The following is a 13,217-nucleotide window of genomic DNA, read 5'->3' on the forward strand; positions in this document are numbered from 1 at the left end:
GACTGGGAGCGGCCGCCGAGACCACGTAACACCGGTCCTGAGAGATCTGCATTGGCTCCCAGTATGTTTCCAAGCACAATTCAAAGTGTTGGTGCTGACATTTGAAGCCCTAAACGGCTTCGACCCAGTAGACCTGAAGGAGCGTTTCCATCCCCATCGTTCTGCCCGGACACTGAGGTCCAGCGCCGAGGGCCTTCTGGTGGTTCCCTCCCTGTGAGAAGTGAGATTACAGGGAACCAGGCAGAGGGCCTTCTTGGTGGTGGCGCTCGCCCTGTTGAACACCCTCCCAGATGTCAAAGAGAACAACAACTATCTGACTTTTAGAAGACATCTGAAGTCAGCCCTCTTTAGGGAAGCTTTTAATGTTTGATGCATTACTATATTTTAATATTCTGCTGGAAGCTGCCCAGTGGCTGGGGAAACCCAGCCAGATGGGCGGGGTATAAATAATAAATTATTACTATTATGCAACATGTAATTTTATAAGCGGCTGTCATGTCACCTCCTATGGCCTCTTCTCTAAGCTCAAAAATCCAAAACACTGCGACGTTTCTTTGCAGGGTAGCTGCTCCATCATCCACGCAGTTCTTGAGATTTTACGCGCACCACGTAGACCCAGTTCTGTTATCTGTCTTGGTGGCTTTCGGGGCTGAGTCAGGATTTGTGGCGCTGCGGCAGCTGCAGCCATTGCATTCCCTGCGATGCAAGCACAGACCAAACAGAAAGCCCCCCCCCCCCCCCAAAGCCTAGCCTGGATTACACATTCAGCGAGGAGGGGAGCAGGAGAAATGGCTGTGATCTTTCAACGCACGAAAGCACAGCAACGGCTATAACCCCATATGTCTGCACCATTTTGGCAGAGGGATGTGGTTAGTGAAAAAGGCATTATATATAAAGTCTGGCGGCTGAGAGCCAAGCCCTGGGGTGTTTCGGCTTTTAAAGAGCTCCCTTCCTAATGGAAATGGGCTCGGTAAATAATATTTCCACGAGGAGGGAAAGGGCGGGGGGAGAGAAATCTATTTAGTGTTCAGCGTAGTAAGATGGAGGAAGGCAGCTGTTGGAGAGACAGGAAACACACAGAGTTGCCCCATTTGTTTTTTTAAAAACCCAGGTACACGAAGCCAAGTTTGAGCTGTCGTAGTGGTGAGTCTGTGGCCCGCGGCTCTAATTTGGCCCAACCGGAGATCTAATTTGGCCCGTTTCCCCCAAACCACAACCACCTGCCTTCGCACATCTGAGATCATCAGGTGCAGGGAAGGTTGTAAGGAGAATAGGCCATTTAAGACCTTCGAAAAATTAAAATACTGTTGTTGTTGTTTAGTCGTGTCCGACTCTTCGTGACCCCCTGGACCAGAGCACGCCAGGCACCCCTGTCTTCGTTAAAATACTAGTAAGCTCAAAACAGTTTTAAAACTCTCAATAAACGAAGAGCAGATTAAATATCCGGGTAAGCTTGTCTAGAGGGACACGGGTGGCGCTGTGGGTTAAACCACAGAGCCTAGGACTTGCCGATCATAAGGTCGGCGGTTCGAATCCCCGCGATGGGGTGAGCTCCCGTTGCTCGGTCCCTGCTCCTGCCACCCTAGCAGTTCGAAAGCACGTCAAAGTGCAAGTAGATAAATAGGTACCGCTCGGGTGGGAAGGTAAATGGCGTTTCCATGCGCTGCTCTGGTTCGCCAGAAGCGGCTTAGTCATGCTGGCCACATGACCCGGAAGCTGTACGCCGGCTCCCTCGGCCAGTAAAGTGAGATGAGCGCCGCAACCCCAGAGTCGGCCACAACTGGACCTAATGGTCAGGGGTCCCTTTACCTTTAAGCTTGTCTAAACAGGAATGCTTTTAGAAGGCACTGAAAAAAAGCCATCACTGAGAAGGCCCTGGCCCTGGTGGAGGATAGTCTGACTTCCTTATGGCCCGGGACCTCTAAAAACTATGATTATTCATGGACCTTAAGGTCCTCTGCAGGGCAGACCAGGAGAGGCGGTCCCATAAATACGATTGCCCTTATGGCCACTTGAGCTGCCTCCACGGTCAGTCGGAGGCAGAAATGCTTCTGAATACCTCTTTCTGGAAACCACAGGATGGGAGAGGGCTGGTTTTGTGCTTGAATCAGCCCAGTGGCCCACCCCCTCCAGCCTCCTATTCTCGCAGGGATCAACCAGGTGTCCATTGTGGGAAACCAGCAAGGAGGACCCCAACGCAAGATCCCTCTCCCCTCCTGTGGAAGCAACAGCAGAGCCATCATGGCTGGGAGCCATCCATAGTCCTCTCCTCCTCCACAAATTTGCAACCCGGTGCTCCATATATTTCCTTGAAAGTGAGCCCCATTCTGACCAGTGGATAGTGGGGGGTCAAATTGCAGCCTAGTGGGGCAACCCTATAGGGTGTTGACTCGGATGTGGTTCCCTTTGCGTGCAATGGGGGCTTTTTGAAGGTAAGCCTGCCTCGTAGGATTGCAGCCTTTGCCTCCAAGGTGATTTTCCCTAATCCCTTCCTTTTCTTGCTAATCCCATAAGACCCTCAGTTAGCACAATCCTTTCCCTGTATGTTCATTCCCTCCCTCCCTCCCTTCCAAGCACAAACAATCTATTTTGCTCTGCCATTTTTGGGAATGCTAGAAATGTGGTTTGTTTTTATTCCCTGTGTTTTAAAGCCCTATACGGCCTAGGACCCACGTACTTATGGGACCGCCTCTCCTGGTATGCCCCATGGAGGACCTTAAGGTCCGCAAATGGCAACACTTAGGAGGCCCCAGGTCGCAAGGTGGTTAGATTGGTCTCAACTAGGACCAGGGCCTTTTCAGTACTGGCCCCGACATGGTGGAACGCTCTGTCACAAGAAACTAGTGCCCTGTGGGACTTGACATCTTTCCGCAGGGCCTGCAAGACAGAGCTGTTCCGCCTGGCCTTTGGGTCAGACTCAGTCTGACCCTTCTGTTTCCCTCCCCATATGGTCTTGATCTATGGGCTACTTTTAAAATGAGTCTGCATTTTAAATTGCATTTTAACCTGTATTTTAAATTGGTGTTTTTCCCCATATTAAGTTTTTACTGTAATTTTACTGGTGTTAGCCACCCTGAGCCCAGCTCTGGCTGGGGAGGGCGGGGTATAAATAAAAATTATTATTATTATTATTATTATTATTCCTCTGTGCATAAAATGCACATGTGATGATAACACAAAAAAACATGTCTACAGTTCACCTTGATTTCAGGTCTTTGGGATCCCTCCTCCTCACTTTTCTGCACCTGCTCTGAGTAGGCCGCTCCTGCCCTTGGTTCACCTTGAGCTCTTCTGAATGCAGGATTTGAGTCATATGTGATGCCGCCTTATACTGTGCTGGGTAAGCAAACTAAGGCCCAGGGCACGTATCTGGCCCAATTGCCTTCTCAATCCGACCTGCGGGTGGTCCGGGAATCAGTGTGTTTTTACATGAGTAGAATGTGTGGTTTTATTTAAAATGCATCTCTGGGTTATTTGTGGTGCATAGGAATTCATTCATTCCTCCTCCCCCCCAAAAATAGTCCGGCCCCCCACAAGGTCTGAGGGACGGTGGACCAGCCCCCTGCTGAAAAAGTTTGCTGACCCCTGGTCCAGGGTCTCAGTTAGCAAGTAATGGCCAGTGTCAGACACCCATGTGGGTTTTCTGGAGGGGTTTTCCTGTGCAGATTAGGATCATTTCCCTCTTGCGTTCAAAATAAAATAAAAATGAGAGTGATCTGATTTAGCTTGCTTGTTTCCTGAATGCAAGGAAGAGAGAGCTAAGAACGGTGAAGCTGTCAAGACTGAATAAATAAATAAATTTTCCGCTCTGCATCACTTGATGTCCAGGGATTGAACCTGAGGCATTCTGCAAGCCAAGCAGCTGCTGTGTCTCTGAGCTATAGTCCTCTTTGCCTGGAAAAAAATGGATATTTCTTCGATTTCTCCCTCCCATCCTCCCATCTCCATTTCTCAGTCAGACATCCATCTGTTTGAAGGCCGTGGGGGGTGAGCTGCCTGAGTCTTGCCAGTAAAATTACTGAATGGCAGGTAGGGATGGTTTCGAAAAAAAGGGAATGTAGACATGCTGCTGACAGTAGACTGGAGATCCATTCTTTCCTTGATGGGGGAAAAAACAAAACCCAAAACTCTTTCAAGGAACAAAGCAAACAGCACTTTACTTAGATCAAGCCCCCTCGAGTTTGGTTTTGTGGAGCACCTCCTATTAATTTTATGTGGTTGCATTCCTAAATATGCAATATATCATAGTTAAAATAAAGAAAATAAAAAACGTCTCTTCCACCCACCCCATTGTAACAGATGGCATGAGAACAGCCCCGATTTAAAACACTGTAAAAGCCTGTGTGAATTCATGTTTTGCGCTTTTATTATTAGTATTAATATTCTGTTGGGAGCCACCCAGAGTGGCTGGGGTAATAATAATAATAATAATAAATTAATTAATTAATTAATTAATAAAAATAAAAACACTGGCTCCCATGGCCTGAAAATGAGATGAGCGCTGCAACCCCTTTGGCTGGACTTAACTGTCCAGGGGTCCTTTACTTTTACCTTTTATTCCTTAGACTTTCTTCTCTTGAAGATTTAGGGTCAGAGTTTTCCCTCTTGATGGGTTCCCTTCACAGGTTGACAAGCCCCATCTGCCCCTCAGCTCCCTCTGAAACTTCCTTCTTGACTCTTTTTTGTCATAAGGTGCAAAATGGAGGAAGAAGGAGAATCGGAGCTTTTGAAGCTGCATTGAGTTTGAGATGGAATCAATAATAATAATAATAATAATAATAATAATAATAATAATTTATTATTTCTACCCCGCCCATATGGCTGGGTTTCCCCAGCCACTCTGGGAGGCTTCCAACAAAAGATTAAAAATACATTAAAACATCAGTCATTAAAAGCTTCCCTAAACAGGGCTGCCTTCAGATGTCTTCTAAAAGTCTGGTAGTTATTTTTCTCTTTGACATCTGGTGGGAGGGCGTTCCACAGGGAGGGCGCCACTACCGAGAAGGCCCTCTGCCTGGTTCCCTGTAACTTGGCTTCTCGCAGGGAGGGAACCGCCAGAAGGCCCTCGGAGCTGCACCTCAGTGTCCGGGCAGAACGATGGGGGTAGAGACGCTCCTTCAGGGATACTGAAGAAACTTGCAATCAGTTAATACTTGGCAGAGGAGGGAATTCTTTCTGCTTGCAAGTTCTTTGTTCCACGGGACTTTGTGACTCCCAGAAAGGGTTCCTCGGATGTTGGAGTTCGTCGGCCCCTAGATGAGCTCATAAAGTTGTTGTCGACACCAAGCCAAGGTTTTTAGGAACGTAAATGAAATCAAAAGTCAAGAACATGTGCAGGGGAAGGCAACCAAGTTGACCCAGGGTCTGGAAACCAAGCCTTATGAGGAACGATCGAAGGAGCTGGGTATGTTTAGCCTGGAAAAGAGGAGGCTAAGAGGAGATTTGAGAGCCAGTTTCAAATATCTGAAGGGCTTCTGCTCTACAATTCTATGATTCTATAATCAACATTTGCTAATCATCATTCATCATTGCTGGAAATCATAGAATTTGAATAAAATAAGGAATATTGTTGCATAACAGAATCATCTTACTAAATACAGAGGGTCCTCACAGGCAAGGGACGTGCACTCTGCGCATGCCCATGCTCTTTACTTCTGAGGCTCATAATTCCTAGTTAAATCTTTCACGTCCGTGGCGTTAGAAGGGACCCCAAGTGTCATCTTGTGCAGCCCCCCCAAAGTGTAAGAATTGCAGCTAAATAATCCCTGAGAGACGGCACTCCAGCCTCTATTTGAAAACCAGACACGGCTCTCACTGCCAGGAAGTTCTTCCTAACGTTTAGACGGAATCTCCTTTCATTGCAAATAAATTGGCTATTTTTTAAAAAAAAGGTGCTGCGACGTGATTCTTTGTTTTCTGCTAGAGACCGACACAGGGGCCCATCTGGAAGTTGCTTCCCAATTCAGCTCCAAAGGACTTTTTGGCCTGACGTGCTTTAAAAGGACATCTCCTCCTCTGGAGGATGAGCAGAACCAGATGCTCCCAGGCTGGGGGAGAAGTTGGCCCAGGGCCTGATGGTTCTGCCAAATCGCTGGAGGGGACGATGGGATCCGGATTGGAGTGTGCTCAGGGCTCCCTCCCCAGGTGCTCCTGGACTGGGAATGGGCTCAGGGTAGGCTGGGATCTGCTGGTGGATCTCTGGGTAATTTGTAGCAGATCTGCATATACCGGTAATTCTTGTTCACAGCAGGGAGTCATTCTGGACTCATAGAATCATAGAGTTGGAAGAGACCACAAGGGCCATCGAGTCCAACCCCCTGCCAAGCAGGAAACACCATCAGAGCACTCCTGACATATGGTTGTCAAGCCTCTGCTTAAAGACCTCCAAAGAAGGAGACTCCACCACACTCCTTGGCAGCAAATTCCACTGTCGAACAGCTCTTACTGTCAGGAAGTTCTTCCTAATGTTTAGGTGGAATCTTCTTTCTTGTAGTTTGGATCCATTGCTCCGTGTCCGCTTCTCTGGAGCAGCAGAAAACAACCTTTCTCCCTCCTCTATGTGACATCCTTTTATATATTTGAACATGGCTATCATATCACCCCTTAACCTCCTCTTCTCCAGGCTAAACATGCCCAGCTCCCTTAGCCGTTCCTCATAAAACTCACAGCTGTCATAAGACTCACAGCTGTCCATGGAGGCGCAGGTCAATTCTGTGTCCAGGGCAGCTGTCTCCCAGCTCCATCTGGTACACAGGATGAGACCCTCGCTGCCCGCAGACTGTCTCGCTAGAGTGGTGCATGCTCTGGTTATCTCCCGCTTGGACTACTGCAATGCGTTCTACGTGGGGCTACCTTTGAAGGTGACCTGGAAACTGCAGTTAATCCAGAATGCAGCAGCTAGACTGGTGACTGGGAGCGGCCGCCGAGACCACATAACACTGGTCTTGAGAGATCTGCATTGGCTCACAGTACGTTTCTGAGCACAAGTCAAAGTGTTGGTGCTGACCTTGAAAGCCCTAAATGGCCTCGGTCCAGTATACCTGAAGGAGCGTCTCCAACCCCATCATTCTGCCCAGACACTGAGGTCCAGCGCCGAGGGCCTTCTGGCGGTTCCCTCCCTCTGAGAAGTGAGGTTACAGGGAACCAGGCAGAGGGCCTTCTTAGTAGTGGCACCCGCCCTGTGGAACGCCCTCCCAGCAGATGTCAAGGAAATAAACAACTATCTGACTTTTAGAAGACATCTGAAGGCAGCGCCGTACAGGGAAGCTTTTAATGTTGATTGCTGTATTGTGTTTTTAATATTCAGTTGGAAGCCGCCCAGAGTGGCTGGGGAAACCCTGCCTGATGGGCGGGGTATAAATAATAAATTATTATTATTATTATATAACTTGATTTAAAACAACAAACATGCAGGTGCAGTCATCTTTCCCCCAATGCGGGATTCGAACCCACTACCCAGAGATTAAGCGTCTCATGTTCTACCAACTGAGCTACCCCTGTCTAGTAGCCCTCAATGGCAACGTTCATAACTCCCATTGTTCTCGGCGCATTTTGTGATGGGAAATGTCAATAGTGCAAGCAGTTTCTGAGCTCTGGGCGCAGGACTGGGCCTAAGATTTGAGATTAAAACTGCAGCGTGGAAGGAAAAGACGACCTTTTTCTGCCTCCGCGCTTCTGCTCTCTGAAGACTGCAGAAGTTAGAGAAGGGGAAGGTCTAGGCCGGGGCTGTCCAACAGGTCGATCACAATCTACTGGTCGATTGCAGGATGTTCCCCTGCTTGATCCTGGTCGATCTTGGGACCCCCAACCACTTTTTCAAAAATAAAAAATTGCTCAACAGCTTTGCTTCTTCCTCCTCTCAACAACTCTGATCAGTAAGGAAAAGGTAAAGGGACCCCTGACCATTAGGTCCAGTCGTGGCCGACTCTGGGGTTGCGGCGCTCATCTCGCTTTACTGGCCGAGGGAGCCGGCGTACAGCTTCCAGGTCATGTGGTCAGCATGACTAAGCCGCCTCTGGCGAACCAGAGCAGCGCACAGAAACACCGTTTACCTTCCCGTTGGAGCGGTACCTATTTATCTACTTGCACTTTGACGTGCTTTTGAACTGCTAGGTTGGCAGGAGCAGGGACCGAGCAACGGGAGCTCACCCCGTCGCAGGGATTTGAACCGCCGACCTTCCGATCGGCAAGCCCAAGAGGCTCAGTGGTTTAACCCACAGCGCCACCCGCGTCTGATCAGTGCTACCCCCGAAAAGCTCAACTACTTTGGTCAATACAATGGGCATATTACTGCCAGTTTTTTTTATTTTTAGTTGGAATAGATCGCAGTCTCTTGGAAGCTGGGCACGCCTGGACTAGACCATGTGAAACATGAGCATAATATTTTAGCTGCAGTTCATTCATTTTCAGCTTTGCATTTTTGTTCTTAAAAAAGAATGCGCCCATTTCGTTGTTGCACCCATAACCTCGGTTTAAGGTGTCCTTTAGCTCCTAGCTTTCATATCTCAGTTTCTAACATGGCTCAGTAGCCCTTGCCCTCCATGAATTTGCTTGATTTTTAAACCTATCTAGGTTGGTGGCTGTCCCATCCATAGTTTAACGGCGCACTGCAGGAAGAAGTGCTTTCATGAAGAAGTCGTAGCCCAAAACATCTGGAGGGCACCGGGTTGGCAATGGCTGCAGGGTGCATTGCATTCTTGATCTCACTCTGTCGTTTTGCTTCATGGTTTTCTTTCTTTTGCTGAGCTCTCGAGACTCTGCCGCTCCCGTGTTTCTCTTCCTGCCCCTTCACATTTCTTTTAAAAATGGGTCTAGAACTGGGATGCTGTTGATGCAAAGGCTCTGTAAGATAATACGTTCAGAAGCCAAGGAGGAGGTGAGAACTTCAAAGAGAGCTCTATTTTTATATCTGGCACATCTCTCTCTACAATTGACACCAAGGTCCCAGGCGTGCCGGCATCTTGCACAACCTGTTCGGGACTCAAGAGGCTCTGGAGAAATAGGGGAACGAAAGCGTGCTAATGAGATTTATGTTTATGAGCTCAGGGGCTGGTGGTGGGCCGGCATTCCTGAGTGTCCGAATCGGCAGCTGTGCGCATGCCCTTTATTCAATTATTCTTGTTTACTGTACAGCGGTACCTCTGGTTGCGAATGGGATCCGTTCCGGAGCCCCGTTCGCAATCCGAGAGGAACGCAACCCAACGTCTGTGCGTCTGCGCACACGCGGGTCACGATTCGTCACTTCTGCGCATGCACGTGACATCATTTTGTGCATCTGCGCATGCGCGAGCTGCGAAACCCAGAAGTAACCCTTTCTGGTACTTCCGGGTTGCTGCGGGACACAAACTGAACCAAACGTAACAAGAGGTATGACTGTGTTTATAGCCTACCTTTCTCCCATGTTGGCGTTCAGCTCATAGAATTGTAGAGCTGGGGGGCCTCCCCAGCGGTCATCTAGCCCAACCCGCTGCCACGCGGGGACCACCGCTCCAGAATCCCTGACAGGTGGCCACCCAACCTCTCTTTCAAAAACCACAAGGAAGAAGAGTCCGCCAGCTTCCGAACGACTCCTGCAAGGCAGCTAACAGCACTTGGAGACATTATAAAATGCAAAGCTGTAAGAACAAACCGGCTGAAAAGCAATAATTAGAATATGTCAAAACGCATTTGTGTGGGATTTCTCTCATGCTTCTCCCAGAAGCTGCAGTGGGTGCAGAATGCTGCAGCACAATTGCTGACAGGAGGGAGGTGTTGCCAGCATATAACTCCCGTGCTCACAGATCTGTACCGGCTGCCCATCTGCTACCAAGCCAAGTTCGAAGTGCTGTTATTAGCAGATAAAGCCCCTAACAACTGGGGAGCAATTTACCTGTGAGATTACCTTACCTCACAGCTGCCCACTCAGCCACTTCGGTCGGAGGAATTGGCCCTGCTACAGGTGCCCCATAATACTCATTCCGCATTTGTAAGAAATCCATCTTTTAATTTGGCACTTTGGAACTGCCTGCCTAGTGATATCAAGCGGGCACCATCACTGTATTATTTTTGGTGCCGTGATGAAGACATTCTAAACAGGCAGCTCTGTTTAGGGAAGCTTTTAATGTTTAATAGGTTATTGTATTTTAGTGTTTTGTTGGAAGCCGCCCAGAATGGCTGGGGAAACCCAGCCAGATGGGCGGGGTATAAATAATAAATTATTATTATTATTATTATTATTATTATTATTATTTGGACAAGTCCACCCAGAGACTTAGAAAGTTGAGGTAATGTGAATCTGTTTCAGTATATTAACTTTTGTATCTTCCAAAATAGGATTCCTACCCCCTTGATTTTTGTCTTTTGTAAACTGCTTCAAGGGTTGTTTTTTTACAGTCAAGCAGTGCATAAATTTTATGAGATTAATAAATTTAGAGCCAGCTATTAAAATCCAGTTTGCCCTGAAAGAAGCCCAGCGATCAGCTTGGTCTAGACCAAGGTTTCCCAGCTGTTTTGGGGGTATAGTTCCCATCATCCCTTACCACCGGACCTGCTAGCTTGGGGTGATGGGATTTGTAGTCCAGAAACTTGGAGACCCGAGTTTGGGAGACCCTGGTCTACATGTCAGTTCCCAAAGGCTTGTCTGAGCAGGAAGGTGGAAGAAAAGCGAGGAGATGGTCAAGCCTGACCTCTCTTGAGAGGAGGGAATTTCGTGTCTCGTGGCACCACCAGCCTTGCTTCTGATGCTGAAGGGACCGAGAGGAGGTGCCTACAAGTCGCTTCCCACGAAAACATATGTTTGTTATTAAGAAGAATAATTTAAAAAATCAACAGTAAAGCTTTGCAAAACAAACAAACAAACAATTTCAGTCCCAGTGGAGAGAAACTGGATGGGATTAGAAACTTCCAACCCTTTAAAAGTCTTGCAAAAAGAAAAAGGGAGGAAGAGTTTGCAAAGGAAATGGTAGAGTTGTTACCTACCTCAATATGCAGGGGCAGGGAGTTCCAAAGGCTGGTGCAGCTATAGTAAGGTTCCCAGATTTTTTTCAATGAATCTGGGGACACTTTTCAACTTCAATGGATTTTGTATGGGGACTGATTTGTAAATCCGGGGACTGTCCCCGGGAAATGGGGACGTATGGTAACCTTAGGCTCTAGTCAAGGTCCAGTTCCTGCAAACTGGCGTTCTGGACATTTGCTTGTGGAAAATTCTCTGCAATTCCCAGGCAGGTGGGGGCTATAGGGGCGTGTTAGCTTTTGTCCTGAGCTCATTTTGTCTTTTTGCCTGTGGGTCACAGAAACTGCGATTGGGGTTGACGGTTCACTTCACCTAAGGCTGCTTAGCCTGCTTGCCCACTCCTCCTCCTCTTCACCCCCCCCATGAAGAAAATTGTTGGTATGGGCTTGGACATGTCAGCCCTTAGGACCCAGAGGGAACGCTTCGGAGAACTGTTTGGGCAAGGCGGTTCCCTACCCTGTGCAATATCTTTTGTAGGGGAGAGAGAAGTCTTAACTGTGGCTCAACCTGCCTGTCTTCTTCCCCTCTCCTGCTCCCCTTTGTGCACCCCCTCTTTGTCTTCAGAGGCAGCCCGCTGCACCCCCTCGGAGCATGGCCCTTCGCTGACAGGGCTGGCCGAAGTTCGACGCAGAGCAAGCCGGAGGAACTTCTCCCTGGGTCAAATGGCGACTGCAAACAAGGGTGAGTGGCCGGTGTGTGGTACCCGAGTGGGGCTAGATGCCCGTTGCCACGGCGACCTGAGCATCCTGGGTGGTCTTGGGCTGCTTTGGCCCTTCCGTCGGGCATGTTCCTCGAGTGCAGGGTTCCTTGCTCTTAGTTTGAATGCCAGAGCTTCCCTGCTGGATCAGGCCGAGTCCAGGCAGCTGCAGTCTCTCAGCCTGCAACCTGGAGGGTTGTTAGCACAGCGTTTGCCAACCTGGTGCCCTCCAACTTTTTTGGATCCCAGCTCCCATCAGCCAGCACAGGCCTACCTTGCAGGGTTGCACAGGACACAGAGACGATGCAGAGCAGTCTGAGCACAAATGATCAGGATTGCGCTTGAAACATTATGTGTTCCCTTTTGCAAGTTTAGGGAGGCTGCGGTGGTCCTGTGCTGGACGAAATTCCTGCCCACACTAACCCAGTGACCTCCAGAGGTTTTGGACTACGACTGCTGTGCTGGCTGGGGCTTCTGGGAGTCGTACAGTGGTACCTCAGGTTAAGTACTTAATTCGTTCCGGAGGTTCCTTCTTAACCTGAAACTGTTCTTAACCTGAAGCACCACTTTAGCTAATGGGGCCTCCTGCTGCTGCCACGCCGCTGCTGCACGATTTCTGTTCTCATCCTGAAGCAAAGTTCTTAACCCGAGGTAATATTTCTGGGTTAGCGGAGTCTGTAACCTGAAGCGTCTGTAACCTGAGGTACCACTGTAGTCCAAAACCATGGCATTGCTCCAGGTTGTGCTATGCAAAGGCTGTGCTATGCCGACGTCGCACGAATTCTGTCTTGAGCCTTTTTGGTTGTGATATGTCCAAACGAACATCCACCACTGCACCCGGAGGTAGGAAAGGTGAGGGAATAACATTCTTTGTAAATAAGCCTGGTGCCCATCAAAGGGCAGTAGAGCTGTCCTCAGGCAAGGGGGCTGTTGTATCCAAAACAATACAGAACGGAACTGGCTGAAATACCTGGCCGAGTGGCTCGAATCTTTTGCTCCATTTCTGCCTGCCTTTCTGTGTTTCGTATTCAGTCCTTGCCTCCCTTTAATAATCCGTTTCAGAAAGCGGATGCAAATCGGTTCAGAACGTCTCCGGCGAGGAAAATCCGCATGCCGTAGCAAAAACCAGAATGAAAGGGGTTTGAGTCAGTTTGGTGCAGAGGGCAGCGCCGTGACTGCCTGAACTGGGGACGGGTTCAAATCGCTACTGGCTTGGCGGGCAGAGGGCTGCGTCTCAGGCTTGCCGTCCTCGCAGGGTCGTTGGGGGTCTAAGACTGGATAGCCCCTGAGCTCCTTGGAAGAAAGGAATGCTTCTGCGCGCAACGCAGGTGGTGGTGGCCCCAGCCTGGGTGCCCTTAAAAGGGGAGTAGAGAGATTCCTAGAGGAGGAGACGGCTATTGATGGCTACTAGCCATGATAGATATAAAATAGCTCCGCAGTCAGAGGCTTCAATGCTTCTGAATCCCAGGTGCTGGAAGCCACAGGAGGGGAGAATAGCTCTTGTGCACGAATCCTGCTTACTGGTTT

The 13,217-nt window shown here is 48.9% G+C and overlaps 1 protein-coding gene across 1 annotated transcript in view; it reads left to right on the forward strand.

The window, feature by feature from the left end:
- Positions 1-13,217, forward strand: part of ADISSP (adipose secreted signaling protein) — a 73,513-nt gene that overhangs the window by 17,954 nt on the left and 42,342 nt on the right. The window contains exon 2 of the mRNA XM_081021277.1: positions 11,558-11,674. Coding sequence (XP_080877403.1) covers positions 11,656-11,674 — 19 coding nt within the window. The 5' untranslated portion in view covers positions 11,558-11,655. The remainder of the gene's footprint in view (positions 1-11,557; positions 11,675-13,217) is intronic.

Source organism: Podarcis pityusensis (assembly GCF_964106645.2).
Source record: "Podarcis pityusensis genome assembly, chromosome: 9".
Taxonomy (NCBI): domain Eukaryota; kingdom Metazoa; phylum Chordata; class Lepidosauria; order Squamata; family Lacertidae; genus Podarcis; species Podarcis pityusensis.